The 27,473-nt window shown below is 43.1% G+C and overlaps 1 protein-coding gene across 1 annotated transcript; it reads right to left on the bottom strand.

Moving 5' to 3' along the window:
• Positions 1-647: 647 nt before the first annotated feature.
• Positions 648-27,473, bottom strand: LOC308378331 (collagen alpha-1(XXI) chain-like; the record flags this gene model as incomplete). Its single annotated transcript, XM_080855203.1, has 19 exons — positions 648-833; positions 2,548-2,601; positions 2,949-2,993; positions 6,862-6,915; positions 18,100-18,153; positions 18,773-18,826; positions 18,950-19,003; positions 19,392-19,445; positions 19,621-19,674; positions 19,927-19,980; positions 20,148-20,201; positions 21,197-21,295; positions 21,497-21,508; positions 21,665-21,742; positions 21,980-22,153; positions 24,419-24,644; positions 24,942-25,107; positions 26,453-27,013; positions 27,389-27,473. 19 exons carry the CDS (start codon positions 27,471-27,473, stop codon positions 648-650), a joined length of 2,118 nt encoding a protein of 705 aa, XP_080711329.1.

Here is a 27,473-nt window from a genome sequence, read left to right as displayed (position 1 = left end):
CATGAGAACAGAAGAACACGCAAAAGAGCAGGGGCTTTGGGAAGCTACAGAGGAAGAAAGGAGGGAGATGAAGGCATGCTAGGATGTTGATGCTGGGTGGAAAGGAAAGGACACTGCTCACCTTCAGACCTGGCTCTCCAGGAGACCCAGCAGCACCAGGATCCCCAGGACTGCCCTGCACGTGCACAGATACACACACACACACACACAAACATGTGTACCCACATATATACATGACTGCATGAATGAATGAATGAATTAATGCATGAAAGAACAAATGAATGAATGAATAAATGAATGAACAAATGCATGAATGAATGAATGGATGAATGGATGAAAGGATGGATGAATGGATGGATTTGCAACTGTAGCTCCTGTCTCCCAGAATAAAACTCCCAGAATAAATCCCGTCCATGGAGCTAAAGACAACCAACACATCCCTGAGATATCCCCCTGCAGATCATCTGTCTTTAGTTTTGCCCTGATTGTCCTCAACACCTCAACTGAGCAAATTACCTCATACGTATTACAGAACAGACACAGAAAAACACACAGTAAGACAATGAATATCAGGCTGTGCTTGCAGACTTGGCCAGAGTGCAGTGCGACAAAAACACTAACTAATTAAAGTTCCTAACGAGGAAGCCCTAACGAGCCTGACAAGGGAAAAAAGGAGCTGTGTTCATTTCAGAACACACTCTCATTGGACTTGGCTGGAGCATTAGTGAAATTGCGGATGGTGGGGGTGTATTTTTTTTTTGGTCCAACATCAGACAGACCTTTGGGCCTGCAAGGCCGTCCCCTCCAGGTGTTCCTGCTGGGCCCTGGATTCCCTGTGGGAAAGACAGAAAAAAAAGTTTCTGGAAAAGATGATAACTCACTCACATAGTCCTGTGACATATGCTGATTTTAGTCTTGACAATGTGCTGATAGAGTACGTTCTACACAGAAACGGCTAAGTCTAAGATGCTGGCCAATACTGTGGTAACGATACATAAATGGCCGTCAGTGTTTGAGAAGGCACCATCTAAGCACAATTTAATGTAATCTATTTTATAAGTTGCAAGAGAGACTCACACTGACATTGGACATGGACATCACTGCAGAAAACATTTATGAGGTTTTTATGGACAGAAATTGCATTTCATGTGAACAGCATACTTGGTTGAATATCGGAAGACCTCAGTCTTTGTTTGGTACACCAAGGTGTCGATAGGCCTGTAAAGTCTGGAGATCAATTTAAAACTGGGAGACAATAAAGTCTGAACAGTTTTACTAATGCCATTCCCTTTTACCTTGTACTCGGCCAAACGCTCAGCAACAGGAGATTACTCTTCCCCGTCTCCTCTAGCCTACGCCTACACCTTGTTGCCTTCATCCTTTTTTCTTTTTGAAAAAGCTTCTTATATCAATAGCCTTCAAGGCTTGCCTTTGTGAATTAGCTAGCTACCTACCACCAGAGATGCCAACAATGACACACTCTATAGCTGTGCTCTCTCTCATGCTCACACAAAAGGCGTACATCCTGAGTAGTGTGAAGTATGTCTGCTGCTTGGATGTTTCCATTTTTGATCAGTGATACCATATTATTTTCAAAGGCTTTAATGCATTATTGTAATGACAGAGTAACAGATCAGGGGCTATTTTTTAATTGTTCTTATTTTTGCAAAAAGAAAATAATAATAATTGAGATTTGGGACTATTGAAACATCAGAGTCCAGACTCCCAAGCCTAACAATGACCAGTGTGCTGAATGTTTAATTCTTGTTGAGTAACTAATGGTTGAGGATTTTGCACCCTTGTGCACATTTTACAACAAAACACTGTAAAGTGTTCATATCTTTGAGGTGAGTTATATTGTGTGTTGATGGCCTGAAGCAAAAGCTGGTTCAATGTAAGTGTTCAGAGCATAGATTTGACTCTATGTAGGGTCATGTAGTATGCTGTTATATACCTGCTGACTAATATGTAGGGTCATGTAGTATGCTTTCAGTATATACCTGCTGACTAATATGTAGGGTCATGTAGTATGCTTTCAGTATATACCTGCTGACTAATATGTAGGGTCATGTAGTATGCTTTCAGTATATACCTGCTGACTAGTCAGAAATTGTTGGATTATTTGTTCTCATGACAATAATGAAATCTTCCTCAATCTGGGATTTCATGCTTCATGGACGTGTAGCCTGCACCCACCATGTATACCAAGGGATGGCAGTAACAGAGCATCTTGAGACTCAAGTCAAACTGGATGTTCCTCTGACTGACCAGTAGAGGGCATACTAATGCTCACTTTGGTAGATAAGCAAAGCTGTCACTGACATCTTACTACATGAGTTCCCCCATTTTAGGGGTTTGGCTTGCAAAACGACTATTTTATTTTTCCTCCTTGCAAATATGATCACATCAGTGTAGACAGTGTAGCATTGTCAGAGTAGCTACTAAAGTTAGTTATAGTAAGACATAATTTCCCATACAGCCACATAACCCAAGTGCAATTTGTCAATGCCTGACTTAGCACTGTTGCAGTATATGCACTTCTCTTACCGAAGATCCTTTAGGCCCAAGTGCCCCCTTCTGTCCTGGCGATCCTTTCTCCCCCTGTGGAGAGATGCGTCAACATCAGAACCTTGAACATGAACACTCAATTCATCACATCAGCGTTGCACTTTGTCATCAAACCGGTATTCTTACTCCTCGGTTCACTTCTGTCTAAACTCATGTACTGATTATGCACTATTATTATCATCTCACACTGCATGGCATGTCCAGCATGTCACTTAATCATGTTTCTTTTCTTATTCATGCATATGTCTGACTTCACTATCTCGTTCAACCAGACACTGGCCACAGAATAACAGTGACAGAGTCTGAATGTGTACCCCAGATAACCTGAGTGCGTGTCTGGAGTCTGGAGTCTGTGTGCTGAGGCTCCTGACAGGGCTTACCTGAGGTCCTGCACGCCCCGCCTCTCCAGGAAGTCCCCGGATGCCCTGAATACGATGTAGCAAAAAACAGATGTGCTCCGTTACACCCCTCTCGTGTAACACAGCATGTTGACAGTCAGGATAATAGGGGTACCGGCCCACCCTGGGAGCAGTCTACTGCACAAAACAACCCCCCCCCAACCATTTACCCCCTCCCCAATTAATCACAGACAGCTTCTCTTGTTACTGCTGTTCCGGCATCATTGCAGTGGCACCATACAAATTAATCACATGCTCTGCTAAAGTAATTTTCAGGGAGGAGAGTCTGCCAAGAAAAAGCCCTGACACTGTCAGCAGAGGGCTCTTACTGGTCATCTGAGCTGGACAGCTGTGTCCACATGATTGTTCTCTTCACTAACCCAAAATGGTTTTACGGGAATGAACCCAGGATCCCCCACCCCATCCCCAATCCCACTTCCAATCTACCCATTTCCACTTCAATCTGACGTGCAGTAGTCTCCTCGTTTAATACCAGCTGAGGGACTGGTACAGTTAGTTTGCAGCGGGTTTGTTTGCTCTTCATTATACTCGAAGACTTAAAACACCTGTGAGACGTTCTACCACTATGCTTTCTCTTTCTTTCTTTTCAGATACCCGGGAGCGTATGGAGTAAAACTGTCTGTATAGCAGGCTTGAAATTATGTGGACTGTTATTTTTTATTTAACATCCAAAAAAACAGAGCTAAGAGAAAACAATATGTGGGGCAGCTGTAGAAGAGGGCCTTTAACTGATGCTGGAAGACGCCAGAGAGACATTTCGATTTCTGCCTACACTTGGCTGTAATTGTTCCTGGAGGCATCTTTCACAGAGGGAAAGCCACCGACATGTGAGAGCTACACTACCATCTACGCCTGTCTCACAGGACAGCACTGGAGGGAGCTGATGAGTGCTACTTCAATAGAGTTGTTTTCACAAGAAAATTTCTTGTGAAACTACCTCAGTGGGTTTTGCTTCGTCATTGTAGGCACAACAACATACCTATGGGAACAAAGTAAAATGTTTAGGGCAGCACTTAAAAATAAGTATCACTTTCAATTATAAAAGCACTAACTGGATTGCTGATGTTTCTGTTTGCTACCCATCTCACAGATCTAAATCAGACATACTTTCGTGCTGAGAGGGGAAGTGAGGTATTCAATTATGCCCCAGTGGCGTGCAGAGGAGGCCTTCAGCACCAAGTAACAATATACGGGTGAGATCTTAGAGATCTGCCACATAAATATCAGGAATCATTTTCAAAGAGAAATACAAACTGCATGTAAATGTGATACCTATGACTCAAACTGCAAAACGCATCTGGCGCGGAACTGACGCGTCCGTCCCAGATCAGGGACAAAACAGGACCAGAGTGTGTGTCTGGGTGTGGTGCACACCTTACCACAAAAAAACAACACCCTTCATCCGCCCCAATCCATCAGCACCATACCAGCAGCCACGGATCCAAAACATCAGACAAACGGCACATCGCCCGCTCTTGCTATAAACACACAGGCGATAAATATCCACCCGCTGAAAAGTCTTCTCAAGATAAATGTCACCGGATACACAAGACCCTTTCAGCCCCTATCCTTTATGGATCTGTCTCCAGCCAATTAAACATTTAAAACATTAACCTCCTCTAGGAGAGCTGAAAAATACGGGGACGAAAAAAAAAACATTAAAACTGTGATGCACATCAAGGGCTTCACTGTCCTCCTACACTCAGGAGAGAAAGAGGGAGTGAGAGCGATGGAGTGAAAGAGAGAAAAATGAAGAGAACAAGAGAGAGGGAGAGAATGAGAGAAAATAAATGAGAAAACACAAAAAATGTGTGAGAGAGAGGATGAGAGAGAGAGAGAGAGAGAGAAAGAGAGAGAGAAAATTAGGACAGGTTGGTGGCTTTGAAGTGCAACACTTCGCTACCCTTCTCTCCCCCCAGCACACCATCCAGCATTAATGACTCAGAGGCGAGGCTGCACTGCCTCTGGTTCAAAGCCTCCGCACTACTGGAGACACGTGTGTCACACTGGATCTAATGGCACAGAACAGCACCTCTGGAGGAGATCATCCAAGATGGAGACAGCAGCTGTCAATCCTGCTCATCAGCGCAGGGGCGTCCCTGTTAAAGTGTCACTATAACCATGGTGACTTTGATGTCATAAAGGTTTCTCACAGTGGCCGGTGTCGCTTGAGTCTTTATAATCCTTTACTGGCTGTTATTATGCTCAGATATCTGCTAGATCAACAAGACTGTAACTCCCTTTTGTTTGGGATAGGATCCCGATGCCTTCGTTTGGGGGTGGGTGAATAGAGGCGGAATGTGCCGACAGTGCTGAGCCCCTTGCAAAAAAAAAAAGGTTATGGTGTCTTATAGTTGGTGGTGGGTTTATTGCTACAGTTTGGGTGTTGGGAAGTGTAGAAAATTAAAGCAGACAGCCAAAGCTGAAGAGAAGTTCATAAAATGAGTGGGAGAGTCTGATGAGAATACCAAACTTCTCTTCAAGCACACACACACGCACACACACACACACACACACACACACACACACACACACACACACACAAACACACAGATACTTATGCATGGCTGACAGCTCTAACGCTGACTCCTGAATCCAAGAAGCCTTGCAGAGCTTACACAGCACAGGAAATGAAGTTGTCGCACTGACTATTGTTTTTGCTTCTCTCCGCGGGTCTGTGCATATGATAATAAAAGCTACTCATCACAACCAGTGGTCTGTTTACCAGTTCCCTCTTCCAAGGACTTGTGTGAAAAACAAGGCGAATGCTAACTCGCTGCAGATGTGGCCAGGCCCACATCAAGATCATTGTGATTTTCAAGACACCTGTGGTTAGCACCACCAGTGCAAACAAGCCTGGATACGACCCAAAGCCCCTGCAGTATCTGTTTAAGTAATCTAAAGATTTCTTCCTTTTGCCTGTTCTGCCACTAAAATGGAGAGCACACTCTTAAAAAAAAATCCTCAAAGTTAAAGCCATTTAAAGTAATCACTAAACACCCTGGCACCACGGAAATAATTGGAGGGAGTCTATGAGTTTTGTGACACAGTCCGGATGTTTGGACCAGATAAAATCCCGGTGAGCCTAATTTCTACATCCTTCTGTAAGAGATGGAACAGTGTGGGGAGACGAAGGTATGCTCTCCTCTCGTGTTTATATGGTGGCTCCTGTTTTTGTGTTTTATAAGAGGGCTGCTGTTGGCTTAATGGTCTGAAGGCTGCTGGTGGCTGGTGGGATGCTTTGTAAACATTGCGGTTTTGTAGTGCTCTGTTTGGAGCTCGACCAACACAAACTGGGAGCCTATTTAAAGCCCAAGCTTCCTCACATCCTTTCATGTTCACACAGTATTGCAACTATCCATATTACAGTACAGTGTTATGAAAACAAACAGGAGACAGTTTGAGGACAACAGTTTGAGAAAACGCCAGCATTACGTGTATAACTGTTACCTGAATGTCTTTACAGGGTTATGCTTTCTGATGCTCTGATGCACTGTTACTTGAGACTTGAAGATGCATTGTGTAACAGCGCATCATCTCGTATGAACATGATCCCTTAAAATGGTTAGTTTGAAAAATGCGGCAACCACTGAAAAATATTGGTATACATATTTTTGACACAGTGTGGCATCCAAATCTCTTTCTGCAACTGCATTTCAACATCCTCAGCAGCTCATTGCACAGGAGTCAAGAGTGCTGCACCTGTCGAAGAGTTTTACAGCTGAAGCACTACTGTGAAGTGTCAGGGAAAATGAACAGGGAGAAATGCTAGTCAGAGAGTTTATATTCCTTCTGTGTGGGTTCAGGATCTCTTTGTCAGTTTACACCACATTAAATAGTCCCTGCAGGATAAGATCCTCTAAATGCTTCTTACCGGCACTCCTAGTGTCCCATCGGGACCAGGCAACCCGCGGTCCCCTTTTCCACCCTGTGGAAGATAAAAAACATTCTCAGAACTATCATGGGCATTCTACTAAATCATGACACTGAACACTGAGCTTTGTTTGGTGCAGAACGTTCTGGTCATTTATATTGTCTGCGAGAAGCTTGTTGTATGGAGTTGCAGTGTAAGTAGGAATCAGGTGCTGTGGATGAGCAAAGGCAGTCCAACATACATTAGGGAGCGTATTTCATACTCCCACAGACCACAAGATAACACTGTTTCTTAAAGTGTTTTTTCCAGCTTGAGTCTGAACCAAGATCGTTATGGCTGTTTTGACGACTTTGAAGACTTTGTGGACAGGTTGGAGAGATCATTACACGACCAATCCACGATTCACAGTGACCCGCAGATGGTCAGGAGTGACTGGATGTCACATGAGCTATCCACACCTCAGACAGGAATCTAGAAACGGAACCGTAGAATCTCAGACAAAACAAGGAACAGAACCGTAGCATTTCAGACGGACCACCGAGGACCCGACCAGATGGGAGCCGGATCCGTCCAGATTGGCCCCGGAGATGTCTGGCACATCTGGAGACGTGAAAACAGTCATTATCGCCTCTGCGACGGTCAGGCGTGGAGGTACTTATGGCACGTGCCAAACTCCAACACATATGGCGAAATGGCCACAGAAGACCACAAACTTGACGCTAAATGCATATTGAAACTTCACTTTATCTTAATTATGTGACATTTAGGTTGTTATGCTGCCATAAATTTCCTGCATTATGAGGACACTGCGTTGATTGATTGTTGAGGCCTTTCAATTTCTGAAGAGTTAAGTCTTCATAGTCAGTCATCTTAAAGAGTGGACTAGCTCACGCTTGAAAACGGCTTTGCCGGGACCGAATGTTGGTTAACGGCTAAATGTGTCTGTATTACAAGAGCCAGTGGTGAGGAAAAGAGCTTATTAAACTTTGCCACGAGCGAGCTCTTTTGAAGTGCCCTGCCTCATTTAACATATAAAAAAGCATGCAAGCAGCAGAATCTTTCATTACGCAAGGGGTGGTGAAGAGAAACGCACAAATGTTTTATTTGCTTGTTTCAAAATTGATATTCACTGTGTTTGGCCTGATGACTATCAGTTAATCATGCTGATTGTCAGCTACTGTTGAGGATCACTTCAGTGCACAACCATGGCTCTATTTTTCAAAACCGTTCAACAGTATGTGCTACTGTTATGGACATCTAAGCATTTGCACTGTCAAGACTTGACCGTTGATTTTGAACATTGACTGACTGAAAATACATGTTCAAATCTGAAATGAACACCACTGTTCTGGACATTTGTCAGATGCAAGAGAAATGCACATATGCCAAACATATGCGGTCTGTTTGAGACCAGGTATAAACAGAGGAATGGAAGCTGAATGTAAGAAAACAGTCCTCCGAGCGAGTGAGACCTTGACAAATGCAGCAGCTCTGCTGAACATGCTGTAAGGATCTCAGGACAAAGGTCAATATACAGTACATCACAGCGTGAAAGGGATATGCCTCCACTGTATTCTAAGAATGGATCCGTCTGAGAGTCCTCCTTTAAACTACCTCTGTCTTCCCTCAAAAATTGAGTTGAAGTGAAATGAAAATCTGTTTGTGATGTTAAAGTAAAACAAGAGCATCTGACATTTGTAACAAACTATAAGGCCAAACGTGTTTGTATTAAAACCCTCAGCCAACCCAAAATTTGACATCTTTTTGTTTCTTCTTCTTATCAAGTAGAACGTGACGGGAGTATTCCATCATTCTCTAGGAAAATATGAATGGAGCCTTTCTGGTAAAGAGCCCCATGTTTATTTATTTATTCCCGTGGTTAAACTCTTTTCTAAAAAAAATTTTTTTTTCATCAACGCTTGTCCACTGTGGCTGAAATGTGGTCCATTTACGTTATCGGCCATGGGCATGTCACTGCTTTTTAATGATCTTGGCCCAAACATTGATTTTGGTTGACAAATGGAGCATCACAATCACACTGTGCTTCTGCTTCCATTACAGAACAGAAGGGCTCCACAAAGACCAGCCTATGAGAGAACAGACACGTAGCTGGCAGCACATGGCACAGGCATGGCACGGAAATAAGAGCTAAGGGCTCTTGTCCTGTCTTCCTTTCACTCTCTGAATCTCTTCCAATGCACTTCACTCTCTTGCTCTCTCTCTTTCTCTCTCTCTCTGTTTCACACACACACACAAATAAGATCTCTCCATCTTACTCTCTTTCCTTATATTTCTCTCTTTTACCCTCTCTCTCTCTCTCTCTCTCTCCTCTCTCTCTCTCTCTCTCTCTCTCTCTCTCTCTCTCTCTCTCTCTCTCTCTCTCTCTCTCTCTCTCTCTCTCTCTCTCTCTCTCTCTCTCTCTCTCTCTCTCTCTCTCTCTCTCTCTCTCTCTCTCTCTCTCTCTCTCTCTCTCTCTCTCTCTCTCTCTCTCTCTCTCTCTCTCTCTCTCTCTCTCTCTCACACACACTCCCTCATTCACTCTCTCTCTCTCTCTTTCACACTCCCTCATTCACTCTCATGGTTGATTATCGCATCACATTGCCATTCACACTAGGTTTAGACCTGAAGTGCTTCATGTCATCTCTGCTGTCGGAGCACAACACTGTCTTTATTACACCGTCAAGCCATGTGAGTCCCACTCCTGTTTACACACCCGGCCGTGGAGACTGGCAGCGGAGGTGCCACTCCCCTCCAAATGAGTCCCAAGTAAGGCTGCTTTTTTTCCCTCTTTCACACTGTGCGGAGTGAGTTTAAACATGAAGGCCACATGCAGTCAAGCCAATGTCATCAGACGAGTAGAACAAGCTCAGAGGCTGTGACCGAACTAAGTCTTACTTCTGAAGGATTGCCCTTTTACATCGGTTCTTTTTAGTAAGCTCAAACACACATGTGTTAGACGTACTTTATGAGAGAGTCTGGTAAAGACAAAAGATTCTGCATACCACTGATAAAAGACCCCGACACACACAAAGACACAGACAGATACACACACACGCACGCACGCACGCCGAACGCTCGCACACACACACACACACACACACACACACACACAAAAGCATGGAAGCATGAAAGCATGACTGCATGCACAGTGACATACTGTACATGCTTCTTAGTGACTTATACATTATCATTAGGGCAAGACCCTGTTAAAAGATTGCAACCTCACCCAAGTCCAGCTAGAGTACATGTCCTCTCATTACTACTTTAAATAACATTGCGAGCTGTATGATGAAAGTTATCTCTTAGAGAAATGTGATATGTCTTGAGATGGCCAAATTACAAACCACTTGATTGCGTACATCTGGACCTATTTAAAGGTCAAATAAGCACATATTTTGGGGAACCTTTCTTTCTCTTTTATTTTGAGGGGAGTAGCAGGGTGCTGCTGTCAATTTGCTTTGCTTTATCTAAGCAACTCAAGTGTGTAAGTAGCTGATCTTCTTGAAAAAGAAGCCACAAGAGACGAGACAGAAATATAAAAAGCTTTACATATGCAATCTTAATATTAGAAACATCCAGCTTATTTGTGTGAACAAACCACACAGGATGAGAATATGTAAAAAACATTAACATTTAACCTGCCCTCATTGCGTGTAGTAAAAGGCCTCTCAGTGCAGAACAGTTCAAATCTAAATCAGATAATGATTCCAACACACCTCCAAAAGAGATGCTCTAAAAAGCACTTGGGTTCCTTATTAAGTTAAGCCCTGGGCTTCCTATGGGAGAGAATCACTCTCCCAGTGACGGCAGCGGTGTGGGCGTGAAGTGGGCGTCAGCCGACTAATTATTCTGGTATCAGGTCAGCACTGGGGGCTGTTGCTGCCACCTGAGGTTTGAAAAATGTACAACTCCACTACAAAATAATGAACCTTGGGTATCGTACATCACCTTCAAGAAATGACCTTCTATTTACTAAACACTATTATTTTCCACATTACATATAACTTAACATATAAACTAAAAGTAATTGTACATTTAATTTGATCTTTCTTCTAGAAACTATACTACTTTCGCTTTAAGTTAGACCGGCAAATGTTTCCCAGTTTAGACTAACTAATCATTCCGTTTAATGGCACAATGGTACACTAAACTGTTAACCCAGATGTAGTTGATGAAAACATTGATTACTCTGGTAAGGTATACAAATGTGATGACATCTCTGCTTAAACTTTAGCTTTCAAGTTAATCAGTTAATTGTAATTTATTTTTGTCCACTGACCATCTATCTTGGTTTTTGTGGCTCTTAGATTATTTATGTTATTAAGGTAATGATACCTCCTACCATTAGGGTGAATGGTGTGTGCTATACATAGGGTTTTGTATGTTATGTACATGTATGTATATGCGCATATGAAAGAGCTTGACTTGAGAGGAGGCTGCTCACAAGATGAGTAAAGCCTCTGGAGTGGCTCGGGTACAGTTTGATCATCTAATTGATAGATCTTAGACCGATATATCTGAATTGATTATGGAACAACCAGATAATTGGCTGTTCCATATGACTCATACAAAATGGTTCATTTGATCTAACTTCATTGGATAGTTATAAAATCACCCATGTCTACCCGATTCACCGCCCAGAAGCACATGGTTTTGCTACCACCAAATATAAAATTTGTTTTGTATGGAAGTCATTGTGCGTGTTAGTAATAGTTGGATAATCAAGGCAACCATTTGGCTTATCTTAAAAAATATTGTTGAAAAAATGGTTCAGCTAGAACAAAATAATACAGTTACTTCACATATCAACATGTGTGTGTATAAGTACATTACTTGGTTAACTTAGCTCATGCAGTGAGTTAGAGTTACTTGAGCAAGTTGGTGAGACTTTAAAAACCAATGCAGGCTGTTGTCTTAAGATTTTAAGTTAAGGCAGTGCCTCATTGGTTACAGTGTTGTGGGGTATAGTGTGAATGTGAATCGTGAAGAGAAGAGCTGTTATGTGAATATACAGTATGTTCTCTTTTTTCCGTCTGTAATAAACAGACACACAGACACAAATACACACACACACACACACACACACACACACACACACACACACACACACACACACACACACACACACCTAGACACAAATGCATACACTCAAACCACAGTTTCACAATCTCTAACATATGTATGTCTGTGGATGCAATCAAAAAGAGACATTAATAGTTATTTGTCACTATTCCACACAAACACACACTACTGCAGGTACATGACAAGTGTATATCAACTGTACCTCATCTCCACACACACACACACACACAAACAAGGAGACAGTCCATTAGGCGTGTGGTCCGCTCTTACAGTGAAGTGGTAATTTTTTTCTCACTAGTTTAAAAAACACAGACACACATAAGACGTTTGACATAAAAGCAAAACCAGCAAACCTGCAGGCTTGGAAGAAGAGGGGACCGTAATTGTTCATTTGATCCCTAACTATGAAATTGCGTGTGTGGGAGGGGATTCCCTTCTGTTTTTATTCTTCAAAGCCTTTGGAACGCAAGTCTGAGGGGCCAAATCCAATGAATCAATGAGCAAGCGCAGCAAACTCCTAACTGTGTTTACCAGACACGGCTATGAGAATCAGTTTAAACTTTATATGCATTTAATATGTCTGTCATGACCTAAATATCTTCATATGTTTGTGTGTGTATGTGGGCAGGAGCAATTCTTTCTACAGAGTTGCAAAGCTAACCAGTGAAAGCCATGAGACCACATAAAGAGCACAACTTGCGGTTTTGAGTCACTGCCTATATAACCACCATGGTGTATGAAAGATATAGGTAAAGGGGGTTTGGCTTGAACGTTACACTCAACGAGTCACCCTTTTTTGGTGGTGCTGCGTTTGAACAATACCCCTAATCCGAGCCAGGTGGAGTTGTTGAAAGGGTTAATGTGCATTTAGGTTATCTCAAATGGGAGACTGTTTGGGGGTAGTCCCTTGCCAGTGAGCTTCTGGTACTCCTGTAGGAGTCATAATCATAAAAAAAAAGTCCAAGAAAGCTCTCTTATTTTCTTATCTGCATCCACACACAGGCAAGCACTGCTCTGGCAATGCAAATGGTTCGAAACCGTGACTTTATATTTTAATTTTTAACCAAGCGCGTTTCGTTAGTGATTTACAAGCAAACTGCCTGCACTTTAAGAGGCTCGTAAAGCAATGTGGCCCTTGTGGCCCTGGCCAGAGGATTGAAAGAGAAGGCGGGAAAAGCTTTGCCACTGCGCCAAAGGAGGAAGAAGGGGGGACAGAACAAGGGAAAGAAAGAGAGTGAAAAGAGAAAGAGGGAGAGAGAGGGAGGGAGTGGTAAACAGATGCATTGGAGGCAGATGCGGGGGCTGGAAATAGACAGAAACCGTAACCACACGGTTCCGCCGCCAAAGAGAGGTTTTGCTTGTGCATCCACGTGTGCGTGGTTGTTTGCGGATGTGTGTGGGTCCAGGGGGATGTATGTGTGTCTCTGTATTTGTGTGTGTGTGTGTGTGTATGCATTTATTTAGGACTGTGGTTAGGACTGAGCACCCCTCTCCTGATTGCAATGATATCTAGGTCAAACCAGTCATAACCACATCTCAACATCTCAACCAAGCACTTGTCATCACTCCTCTGCCGTCCCTCTCTCAGCCTTTTCATTTTCTGCTCTTCGCCAGTAATCTCTGGACTGTTTGCCAGGGGAGGGGGGGCTTCTCCGTAAGCAACCCAGGCCATATCTGGACTATGTGTACCAGCTGCCGAGGACCACGAAAGCACGTTCACACAGCCTGTTAAATGACCCTCTAACATGATGACCTTTATGTGACTGGGCACTACACAATAGCACAAGTAAATCAGCCTTTATGTCCAGCAGTGTCATTGGCTGTCCAAGTGGCAACACTGAGTCCATGAGAACAGTGACAGTGAAGATATGACAATAGATGTGTTGTAATGTTGAAGACTGAAGCGTAATGAGCATGTGTAGAAGCTCATCCGTACTACGTCAACTGTACAGATAGTTGAGGGGGAATCACACTTTTGATAAGTGTTTAATAGTTGTTGATAATCTAAATCACCTTTTGTGAAGGATTTTACTTAAGCGAAAGAATTACATGAAAATGTTTACAACAACTGCATCTAACATGCTTTTATTGTACGTACATTCTATTTGACCATTACATTTCTTCAGCAATCGTAAAAAAAACACCAGACGGCATGCAAAAGCTGAATTATATGGAAGAAAACTGCCTTCAGATGACAAAGAAATGTAATGGACAGACACAAAAATGCTTTAACAACCCTACAGCCTACAATTCAGCCCTCAGCTATTTAAGACTACGGGGAATAGAGAGTCCCTTCTCTGACCACAGGAAAAAAATGTAAGAGGGTTTGGTTTTGGCCCAAAACAAATGAGGTAACCTGCTGCCACAGTGCCGAACCTCACTCCCGCCGTGTGCTACCAGAACTAATATTATGCTCCTACTTCTGAGTGTGCTGGAAAATATGGATGGACAGCAAAAAACTCAATTATTTGCTCACTGAATATCTGTGGACATTTCTCCCCATGAGAAAAAAGGTTCACAAGGAAAAGGGAAATTATTGAGTAGTTTCATTATTTGTGAGTATGTTTGCAGGGCGATGTCCAAACCAAGTGTTCCTAAAGCACTTGTAAACATGTTTACGATCGGACAAGAAGTTGTTTAATAAAACCATCACGACAGCTTTAAGGCAGACGCCCCTGAGCTGGGGGCTTAAATGTGTTAAGGTTAACTCAGGCTTATAAATTAACACTAATAATCAAAGGTTTTCTTTAAGGGCAAATTACGGACTTGGTTAGTTTAGGAATGGTTCTACATAAATCCATCTATTTCTGTGCACAAGGATAATCTCTACCCTTGCGGAAGGATGGGAAAACTTAACCTGAGGCACACGCCACTAAGTGACGCTGTAAACACTGTGCCTTATTTCCCCAATTCTGCCCCCTTATGCTTGCATCGTACTTCATATTAATTTCTCTGGCAACCAGGGCAGTGAATTTTGAAGAACTTCTCCGCCCCAAAGGGGTTTTCAAATCATATGTGAGCAAAAAATGACAGTCGTACCGAGTTGTTAAGTGTGCTAGACAGCGACTCATATGTGTTTGTACGAATTAAAAAAATTGCCGCCCACTTACACAGAATGGGGAAGGTGGAAAAAGAAGTTCTTCTTGTGCTCTACTACCACAATTACACATCATTACAACTTAGAACGTGTAAATATGTTCAGGTAGACATAGGTCTCACTGGGTCCTGACATGTTTCCACACCAAGGCAAGGCAAGAGGTCCAAAAGTCCAGTGGGATCAGGATCAAACCTGCAGGGGATGTGATGGCTTCACTGTTCAAATATTGTTTACAGACTACGCCATCACATGTCACTGTACAGATATATGAGGGGGAATTTTAGGCTAATTTTGAATAAGCTTAACCTGAAGAGACCCACACACTTCTCCCACGCCCTGTTAATACAGACCAACACCAAGAAGAACGTGCCTTTGTCAGAAAGTCTATAGCAGGGTGTCGCAAGCACTTACTCTTCTTATATGGCTTGGAACATGGAGAAGTGGTGGACAAACTGTCTGCCAGTAATGTTAAATGGAGCATTGCCTGCTGTGCTGGCAGCCAAGTGAATACAGGTCTTTTTCAAAGTCTTGTGCGAGTAAGGAGACTTCTTATGGTTTTAAAAGTACTAAAATAGATATGTTGTGCTGTGTGTATTTACACAAACACGCGGCAAACGCACACAGCCATAACGTCTCCAAGTGCAAATACTACGCCGTTCCAAGCAAGTACACACAGTTGAGCACACATCCATGCATGCTCACGCACAGTCACCCTTGAATGAGCTACTTCCATTACCATACACACACACACACACACACACACACACACACACACACACACACACACACACACACACACACACAGCATCAAACAACAGGGTTGAGGCGGGGTGGACGGGTTTATGTCAGGGCAGAGAAGAGAGCAGCCCGGGCTAGAACATTGTCAAGCTCTAAGCCCGACTCTAACACCAAGTCTCCCATCATTCCACTGTAGTGTCAGAGCCGTCATGGCAGGACACAATAGGACACGACAGAATGCAACGTTGAATTATATGATATGACGTACCATATCGCGTTACACTCTTGGACATACCTTGTATTAACTATGTGTAATTAACAGTTGCTAAATGTCTTAGGACAGCTGATTAAGTCTCATTTTGTTTGACAGAATGTAATGTGACACGATGTGATTGTTATGCATGTGCACCTCTGGCTGTTAACGGTTCTTTAGCAAACCAAGCTTTTAACTAGGTACTGACGTGCCTCTGCCTTCTTGTGCCATCACAAAATGGGATGGATTCTAACATATTCTATTGTGGGGAAAAAACATGCTGCCTGTACTGACATTGGTACTTTTCACTAATTAGGGAAAAGTTCTGAAAGTTAAATTTACACCTTCATTAAGAAGAAAGCCATGGACATGTAGCCCGAGGGATCAGTTGCAAGAATTCCAGTCTGGGATCTAATGTCTTTCCCAAAAATTACATTCGGGAAGGGAACAAATCGTCCTGACTTTTTCCATGTAAACACAGTCATTGGTTTGACTTGCTAATCCTCTAAACAGAGTTTAATTCAATGGTAATGTAAACTCTGTGCAAAGGAGTTCTGTCTTGGACTGCTGTTAATAATTAGGCAGTGCAATGTTCCCTGAAACTTTATCAAACACTCGCTATTTATTGTTCTTGTGGTATCTGAAAAGGACCGCAAGGAGAAGTCAGGGTTTCCACAGAGACGATTTGGCCTCATCAAGTGGTTGGTGTTTGGGCCGGCCTGGTATCACCGCGAGAAAACATACCTAGAGCGGCCGGTAAGGTGCAAAACCCATTGGATCCACACCAGTCCAGGACTAACACCAAATTTCTGAGTCAAATGGTCAAGTCAGCATTCCACAAAGGTTCAGTAGATGCTGGATCAGTCCTGTTCGAGTTGTAACTAGAAACCATCTGATAAAGGTGTCTTGAAGTGTTGGTGCTAATTTAAGTAATAAGGGCAATGAATAAGTGTGTCCACTACTCATTAAGAATGATAAAATCATGACAGACTGCAGTTGAAATGATGATGGAATATGAATATTTGCATAACTGTACTTCTACAAACATCACTTTTAGAATAGGCCAACAACAATAACATTATCCTCTGTTTGAACATAATAACAGCACAGCATTTAAATGGGACAGCCTATGGCTTTTAAAGACTGTTCACAGAGGCCCCCTCAGTAAGCTGCCACAGGCACGAGGCCTCACTGTTGCTTAATTGAGTCCACTTAACAAGGGGTCGAACAGCACGTCTGCTTTGTCTCAGAGTGGAGCGGCGGTAGCGGGCGCCATATGTTTCCCATTTGCAAACCGGTGTGTGAACACAAGCTCGGCGAAACACGTATTATTACAGCAGAACGGAGTCAGCACCGCGAACAGGGGGATGTGCGTTCCAAAGGCTCTTCCTCAGAGGGCCTCTTTGGTGCTAATGACAGGAAAAGTGCCAAATTGTTCAGGTGCCTGTCACATTGCGCCAAAGTGTCACTGTGACGCATGCACCAGAATGAAACACGCAAAGCCAAAACTTAAATCCTCAAAGCAGAAGTTGGGAATGACATTGAAAAGCTGCATTCCAGGCCACGGCTATCCCTCGTGTTTTCTTGTTTTTGTGTTTCAGTAGTAAATGTACTGCTGTTAGCTCTCAGCATTCTTTGCAGATTAATAATTAATAATTTCATTATCTTATTTCCATACACCTACACATGTCTAAACAATGGACTGCTGTATGTGGCTTTCACACCATCAGAGTGGACAAATGGAATAGATTAGTTCTCAACTGGGAAAGGATGACATTTTGCTTTTGATTATGGTTGGGACTAATAGCATAAGCAAAAAAGCCAACACAGCTTGCTTGGTTAAACGCATACCCCATTTTTGTCCTGATATGACCACAAGCTGAGAGAATTATTGTGTTATTGGTTATATCTGCACTGTGACAAAATGAGAAATGAAAGGCAAACCATGTTGACCAATCAGGGACTGCTTCATTGAACCCTCCACATTTCAGTAGCAAGCCATTTTCCTCTTGTCTTGTTTTGTATCTAAACTGTAGCAATTTGCGAAGTGAAAAGAAAATGGACTCACCTTTGGACCAAGTGAGCCATCCAGCCCATCACTGCCAGGAAGCCCTTGTTCCCCCTGCGTAAAAGACAAAGAAAAGACTAAAAAAACAGAGTAAAACAGAACCCAAAATCGATCCCTCATCCGAGTGCCAACCCAAACACAATTACAGTGATTAGCTCCTACCACCGATTCCAAATTCAACAGAGGGCAAAAGGTAAGGGATGGTAGAATGGAGGAAACAGACCCCTTTTCCACTACATGCCTTCTGCTTGGAGTATTTGACTATTCCTGGAGAGTGCTGGTGTACCGTACTCCCTGCTGTACTTCCAAGGGTTTATCAACATGATTGACATGCACACATGACATCTGACAGACAAGAAAGACATATGCTATGTTCAAGTACTGAAGAACTAACTGGAGTAAATACTGGAATATTGAGTATCATTGGTAGAGTTCACAACGTTTCTCATGAAAATGGAAAAGATGTCCTAGAGGTATCCTCTGATGCACAAACAAACTCTCAAAGGTTCTTCAAAGGTTAATTATGATTAATGTTCCCAAAAATATGAAGAACCCCTAATAACAGAATTCTAAATATAACTCACTGCAAGACCAAATAACCTAAGGTTAAGAATTGTATTACTGTTACAATTCTAACATTTATCTGAGTCAATCTGTATCCATGGAAACATACCATTGGTCCTGTCTCTCCCATGGGTCCCTTTTCTCCCCTTTCACCCGGCAATCCCTAAAGTATAAAAAGCTTATTACAACGTATTTACAACAATATTTCAGGAATACAGAAAAGGATCAGTAAATTTTTTCTCAGTACAATTTTAGATGAATAATAATATTGTGAAAATATCATTACCCTTTTTCCTGGCATCCCAATGGTCCCTATGTTTGATCGTGACATACTTGGACCCTGGAATTACAAAAAGACCACATTGTTACACACAAGGGTGTCTGAACTCTGAGTATTTTTGGCTCGGGCCACTGTAATGTTTACCCTCAGTCTTTCTCCACCCTTCAGCCTTTGAGGTTTTGATAAGCACCAAGCAAAAATAAATCCATCTGCCTCCCATGTGTTTTCAAAATAGAGCTCACCTCCACCAGCGAGGCATTGTGTCGTTTCCATTGCCCTGCGCCATTCTGTTTGAAATATCTCGTCAGAGCCCTACATTACAGCTCAGACAGCCACACAGAGGGCCTTTGTCATGCCCCAGACAGGCCAGCGGTGAACTGTCAAAGTAAAGCCTGAAAGGGGATGGTGGAGGGGTAGCGGTGACGGTTGGTTCTGGTTCGGTTCTTACCTTCGGTCCCGGTGGTCCTGGCATTCCTGGAAGGCCTTGTTCCCCTCGGTCTCCCTGAAAAGAGATGAGAGATACGGTGTTGTGGCGATTGGGAACAAGACGCATACATACTTGAACACATCTAAATATAATGGGACTCCCAAATGTCTGCGGCATCATAAAAACTGCACTGCTATTCTATACTAAGCAGTGTATTAGCGATGCCAGCTTGCCAAAGCACAGAACTTACTTTAAGTCCTATGATCCCCGGGTCTCCTGTCTGGCCGGCTGCTCCTGCTTCACCCTACAGAGTGGAACCGACAGAGCTCAGTGATGGACATTTACACATTTATAATGAATCACTCAGTGGCCATTCCTATGCCCAGTTAAATTAATGGCAGTGAAAGGGGACCGTGAACACCCCTGCCCCCTTCCCTTGTTGCTACTACCAAACTAAATGCTTAAATCACACTCAGCCATCTTCCACAGAGAAACACAGAGTGTTCAGAGTCCATCTTTAAAAGATCCGCTAGTGGTGTATAACAGAGGAGCTCACCTTCTCCCCGGGCACACCTGTCTCTCCTAGCTCTCCCAGTGGACCTGGCCGCCCCTGTGAACAGAAGACAATCAGATGTGAATGGAGGGGATGATAAGAGCTGCGTATTTCATGTCCTTTTTAGCTGTCAGAGTTGTCCGAGTTGACCTGCATCATAACGGCAACAATGCTGGTAGTAATTCATAATGGTTATTAAGTATGAATTATTGGTGTGAACTCACATGCTTGCCATCGGGACCTGGAGGGCCTTCTCTGCCTTGCTCTCCACGGAAGCCCTGCAGTAAAGACAGCAGTGGAAATCAGAGCTGTGTATACACACTGCAAAAATGCTTTTCTAACCTAGTGTTATTACTCTTATATTGAGATGAAAAATCTAACTGGTCTTGTTTCTAGCTAAATTGTCCTTACCTAGTGCTTTCTTGGTAAGGTTATTTTTGCCTATTTCAAGCAAATATTACTTATTTTAAGAAATCTTAACAAGCCAAATTTGCTTAACGCACTGGCAGCCAAGTTTGCTTGTTTTAAGAAGATTTTGCTTAAAACAAGCAAATTTGGCTGCCAGTACGTTAAGCAAATTTGGCTTGTTAAGATTTCTTAAAATAAGTAATATTTGCTTGAAATAGGCAAAAATAACCTTACCAAGAAAGCACTAGGTAAGTACAATTTAGCTAGAAACAAGACCAACTAGATTTTTCATCTCAATATAAGAGTAATAACACTAGGTTAGAAAAGCATTTTTGCAGTGCATAAATTGATTTCTTTATGTTTGAGAGTCACGCTGTGCACTGAATTAAAGGACCATGGTGCATATCTCATTGTTTATGCACACATGTGTGTGTGTGTTTGTGTGTACATGGACTTGCTTGACAGTAGCACCCTGCTTCTCCCCTCAAAATAAAAGAGAAAGAAAGGTTCCCCAAAATATGTGCTTAATTTGACCTTTAGATAGGTCCAGATGTACGCAATCAAGTGGTTTGTAATTTGGCCATCTCAAGACATATCACATTTCTCTAAGAGATAACTTTCATCATACAGCTCGCAATGTTATTTAAAGTAGTAATGAGAGGACATATACTCTAGCTTGACTTAGGTGAGGTTGCAATCTTTTAACAGGGTCTTGCCCTAATGATAATGTACAGTATAAGTCACTAAGAAGCATGTATGCCACTGTGCATGCAGTCTATACATGCTTTCACGCTTCCATGCTTTTGTGTGTGTGTGTGTGTGTGTGTATGTGTATGTGTGTGTGTGTGTGTGTGTGTGTGTTTACCCTTGGTCCAGAAGGTCCTGGTGGTCCTGGGCTACCTTTAGAGCAATCACACTCCTCTTCTGCGGGCTCTTCCACTGAAGGTTCACGATCCAGTGGACACTGCAATGGCAATGAACAACATCAGTGGCTACTAAGGTTAACCATTTTTTATTTATTTCAGAGTGTCAATGCTGTACAATGTGTTTGGTATATTGATCAAATTTGATAAAATACGTCTACCTGTCCAAGGAGATTTCTCTTATCAATGCTTTACATGCCAACTACTGTATATCAGCAGAAATTACAAACTGGTGTACTCACCCTCTCATCATCCTGTTTCAGACAAAGAAACAGATGTTACTGTTGACATAGAGCGCACATTCATCACACATCATATTGTGTGAGTACTGTTAGCTTTAGCTTAGCATAATCAACAGCATTCTTGCTTTGTGTCTATGATGCTGCATTATCACAGAATGTCTGTTTTACCACAGAGTAGATCTCACATGCTGTCTCCCGTTCACTTTGATGTGGGTCACAGTACAGTCTGAGTTTCTGTATTTCTACCTGCATTCATGAAAGATAGAAAAAAAGAAATATTCACATAAACTGTGTTTGTTTGAAAAATACAAAAGGCAGTAAATGCTCAGGATGGAGAGGCTGTTCTCTAAAAACTGCACAGCAGGTGCCTACCACAAAATAGCATGCTTCAAAAACAGCACTTGCTCATCATTGCACCCCTGTGTTCAGACCCAGCCACCCAGCCGAGCAGGGCCTGTGCTATTACATCAGTGTGCGACTTACAGGAACAGTAGCCTCTGAACTGAGTTTCTTGGCGATCTGCGTCTTGCCATTGATGTAGATGGGCACCACGGGCTCCAGGCTCTCGTCCTGGATCTGGACGTCGTCAAGGAAACAGGTGACATGCCTGGGCCTGACCAGCACCTTCAGCTGATGCCAGCCCCCGTCAAAGAGCCTCTGTAATGAGAGGGTCGCATCGACCAATCAGATCACGTGCACCCCACGCACATTCTCACCGTCCAGCAAAAATCATGTGGGAGTGTGGGAGAGAGAGAGAGAGTGTAACTGTCACTTAAAGTTCTAGTAAATAGGCTTATGCACTATGTAGACCCAGCATACATTCACTGCATGCATTCACTGCATGCCTTCAGTGGTGATCTTACAACAGATTTATTTGAATCTGAAATAACTGGGATGAGAGCCCAGAGGAAAAGAATGAGAGAGCCTGGGAAGGAGAAAGCTGTTGCCATGTTATTATATGTCCTGAAACGGACTCTTTTCCCCCATAGAATTCATTTTTCCTGTATAGACTGCATGTATTTTTTCTGTCCTCAATGACAATAAGCACTGTGTGTGACTAGCGCTTTGATCCCATAATGTCAGCCCAAACCATTTAATTACATCTCAATCGAATCAGTCTGTAAGGATGGTTTTAGGCACCCCAGCTCCTAAATACATAGCCCAAGATGCTACTTATGAAAGGGCAGCCATGCCACAAGTTAGGTCCAACCATGTTCCTGTTCCAGTCACTGCCAAGCTTCTCCAAAACAGTGCTTTTCTTTTCTGAGGTGCAGCAAAAGCGAAAAAACGAGGAAGACGGAAAAGTTCTGCTTTCCCTCGTGGCCCCCGGCCCTCAGCTTCAGAGAGGATTACGCATGCACACACACACACTCACACATAGCGTGAACACGCACACACACACACACACACACAGCGTGTACACACACACAGGTCATCAGAATTTTGAGTTAAAGAGGCACTTTGAGCTTGGGGATGTGGGAGGGAGGATGCATCCTCCTGTCTCTCCTCGCTAAATAACATCGGGTTGCATCCATCAAATCATGAATGGGGGGATGAATGTTCATGGAAAATAGAGAAAAAAAAAGAAAGCAAAAAAAAACAAGGCGGGTCAGAGTGGATGCTACTGCTACCGTGGAAACAGTGAGAGCAGCGCCAGGGCTGACATTCCTTGCCTGGCAGTGGGTTTCCACTGCTCCCTGAGCAGACAGAAGAAAACATTCTCTTGGGACAGGCTTGTTCATAAGTCGCTACCCATAATGCTTACATCAGAGCGTACAGTATCAGTGCTCCAGAGAGCTTAGGTGATTGCAGACCAACCACCAGCAACCATGAAGGATGTATGGAGATAAAGCACTGACCCGAAGTAAAAAAGAAAGTGTTGGGTGCCTAGTCTATTCTAAGTTGTTTTGGATAAAAGTATCTTTTGGATAAGGTGTTTTGGATAAAAGTAGGTTTAAGACTATCATTTAAGACTTACACTTGTGGTGAGATGTTATTACACTTGGGATGTGAACTGCCTGCCTACAAATTAACTGTCTGCCCTTCAACTGTGTGTGCAAAATAATTGTTTGGTCACTCCTTAGTAACTCCATTTTTATGGTCTAATATTGTCTGCCATTACAACAGACATTACAAACAATAGCATAATTCTCACATCTCAATGAAAACATGCCCTAGAAGCACCTTAAGTTTTTACTTCAGGCTTTTTTTCTTACCCACCCCCAAAATTGTAAACAAATATAAAAAATGCCCTGGGAAGAGAAACAACAGGAAAATTATATAAAAGTATTTAGGGACACTCTTCCTTCTTATCATTCCAGTGGAGATACATCATTTTGTTGGAGGCAACAAATAGAACTAGAAAATGCATTTCCTGAAGGAAATACCAGTGCATGAAATGCAAAAGTTAGGAAAGGAAGAAGAAAAGAAAGAAGAGTGAAAGAAGAAAGGAAAGAAGAGTGAAGAAAGGAGAGAAGAAAGGAAGAAGAGTGAAAGAAGGAAAGAAGAAAAGAAAGAAGAGTGAAGAAAGGAAAGAAGAGTGAAAGAAGAAAAGAAAGAAGAGTGAAGAAAGGAAAGAACTTGCCTGATATTCAGTGGCTAATTGCAGTAGCGGCTGTTTTTTGGACACTTGTTTATTATGTGTTTATTAGAAACGCGGCTGTGAATTAAGCCTTGTAAGGGGTGTGAGGCAATAAGATTGGTTACAAGACTCTTATTAGTGTCCAGTAAACACTTGGTCACAAGTGCTACAAATGCGCTGTAATGCCACATAATCCTTTAGAAACGGCACCCTTAAACCACAGAGCAGAGAAATGCAGCACCAGTAAGGCGCTTAGGTCTACACCTTGAAGTTACTTCAATGCTAAGAAGAACATGGCAACCTCAAAAGCCCCGGAAAGCAGTAGAGTTTTTTTTACCAACCTCAACCCCCTGAGCGTTGAAGGTGATCTTCTGTTCGCCGTTGGTGAGCTTGGTGGTGGTGAAGGTAACTGATTTGTTGGCACCGTTTAGAGTCACCGCCGCCTGTGTGGCTTTGTCTTTAGACAGCACCCTCCACAGGTCAAACTTCTCTTTGCGCAGGGATGCCCGCAGACGAACAGTCGCCACGAACACGTAGGAGGGGGGCAGACCCTCTGGAAAGATCTCCCTGAATGACACAAATGTCAAAGTCAATCAAACATGACACACCTGTTTTGGACTGTTTTCCTACAGTTAGCTTTAGCATTTTAATTTCCTCTGCAATACTCCAGCAACTCCCTTAACAAAACATTTAAAATAGTAATGAATATTCATTTCATTTCAAGTCATTTGTAAATTAACAGACTTCTCATCACTATTCTTAATTGCTAAAGTTAAAGTCTCTGTTGTGTAAAATCACAGAAATGGCCTTGGTCCAGTTCTTCAGGTCTGCTGGACTAATGTGGTCTCTCTATCGCAGCCCCACCTGGTGTTCTCCGTGATGTCAACTCCATTCTCCAGATGGTAGGCGGCTTCAGATGTGAGGGAGCCCGCAATCTTCTTGGCCTTCAGATGGATGTTCATCCCCACCAACAGTTCAAAGCCCTTTTCATCGCGAGAGGCTACGGGGATACGTGTTGGGCACACCGATTCTGTATTCAGACAAAAAACATACATTTGATGAAAAAAAGACCAGACATAGACAGATATTAAACAGTTCCCCAACCCTACCATATATGCCGCATATGATTTTAGATGGACAAAAGAACTGCTGTTATCCAAATAATGACCAAAATCAACCTCTCTGGAAGTTTGTATGGATACGACTCATCTAATATCTTTGTGTTTAAAATATTGCATTCGATCAAAACGTCAGCTGGGTCTCCTGTGTCACCATACACAGGGAGCTTTGCTGTTTCGACCACATGGGTCCCTTTATGACTTTTCAGGCAAGTTTTTCTATTACGTTTTGGCTGAACACAACACTTCCCCTCACGCATTCAGCTGCGCTGCGGCTAGCCATGAGCACACAGCTACACATGTGTTTCCCCTCAGTAACTCTGCGACTCCGTGCACCACCCAGCCATGGCCTCATGCCGGGGGTTGGCAGTGATACGGTGTGGCTTTCCCTTTCAAAGGGCGTGAATGGAGCATCGGCCTCAAGGTTTGGCCTCCACTTCTTCTTTTTTTCTTTTTTTAAAGGAGGTTTTTTGAAGAGAGAGCACCAGCACAGGACCCACCTCTGGGATTGCGTGACAGATCCGGAGTTATTAGGTTGTAAATGCCAGGACAGTGCCACTGGAAATGAGAAGTGTTATGTTTATGTGCTGAGTTTACTTTACAACTAGAGTTAAACAGCACTCATTTATATCAAGCTGGAATAAACTGCACTCGGTCACGCTATCAGCTTAATGAAACTTTCAGCTCTGTGGATTCACTTACTGTACACTGTATGGCAGACGATACAGAGTTCAGCACTGCAAACTGAATCAGTTTAAGAGCTCTTTTATGCCTGTATCAGACAGAATTTTAAACAGCACTGGTTACATAGGCTGTACTTCAGGACAAAAGCACAAACTGATTGATTCCTCAAGTTGAAGGCTTATTGTGTGTACTCTGTGATGTCTGTGCTGGTGCTATGTGCCCAAATGTGTTGATGGATCTAGCTTTGTAGGGTATACACACAGCTGTGTGTGTGTGTGTGTGTGTGTGTGTATGTGTGCAAGAGAGAAAACGAGTGTGTGTGTGTATGCCTGTGTGATTGAGAGATACAGAAAGAGAGAGAGAGAGAGAGAGAGAGCGTTTGTGTTCATGTAAGGAAGGAGCAGGGACGAAATGCTGTATCCAAGTAAGATGATGCAGACACTTACTACATTCTGTACAAATACACACACACACACACACACACTTAAAAACACATCCTAAAAATGAATACAAACAAAGATACACATATACACCCAAAGCTGCACACAGAGACCTCTTTCCATCGCCCCTGACCTTCACAAAGCTTCTGCTCCATTGAGTCTCGAATGCGGTCGATGGTTGTGTAGTCCTCTGCGTGGAGCACGTAATCATTCGGCGGCTTGTTGGCGATGGCCACCAGCTCGGACGTGGTGATCTCGTCGCCCACCCCGACGGAAAAGAGGATTACGTTCTGCGCCCGAGCCTCCACACTAGCATCCACCACGTCATCCTGTGACTTGCCGTCGGTCACCACCACGGCGATGCGGTTCTTGACCGCCTCGGAGCGCAGCGAGCTGGGGAAGACGTGCTCGATGGTAAACTTGATGGCACGGCCCGTCTGCGTGTTGCCGCCCAGGTAGCTGATGTCCTGGATGGCGGCAACAAGCGCGGCAGTGCTCTGGTGGCGGCCCAGCGGGATCTCCAGCCGTGGCGTATCACTGTACTGCACCACCCCCACCTGCGTGTAGAGCGGGCCAACGTCGAAGCCGCTGGTAATGTTCACCAGCCAGCGCTTGGCCGTCTCGAAGTCTGTGCTGCCCACGCTCCAGGAGCCATCAAGGATGTACACCAGGTCATTCACGGCTGTACTACAGCCTGAAATACCAACAAAAAACTTGATATTCAATTTCAACTCCTAATTAACTGTTATAATGTCTTTAATTAGACCAGACCACACTAGTTCGGACAAAAACAGGTATTACTTTTTTTAATAAGAGCATTAAGGTCCAGAACCATTATCATGCTTCTACTATATTGTTATGTTACAAAATCTCATTGTCCAAATATCTCAGTGCTAGAAAGAGATCCAATATAAAATGACTGCCATACAGCCACTACATAAGCCAAGATGAGGTTGATTAAAAGACCAAGGCTCCATTATACTGGTACTGGATATCTGACAACTACACACTTACAGGAACAAACTGCACGTATTTTGTTGCAACAGAACATAAAAATGTATGTAATCACCTGCTCTAATGTCCTCCTCCTCTATCGCTTGCAGAAATGCCAAGGACAGTAGAGTGGTCAGTACCCTCAGTGTCCACAGCATCAT

This window comes from Sprattus sprattus (genome assembly GCF_963457725.1).
Source record: "Sprattus sprattus genome assembly, chromosome: 17".
Taxonomy (NCBI): domain Eukaryota; kingdom Metazoa; phylum Chordata; class Actinopteri; order Clupeiformes; family Clupeidae; genus Sprattus; species Sprattus sprattus.
Note: the sequence above shows the minus strand (reverse complement) of the source record. Positions and strands in the feature narration are given on the sequence as shown.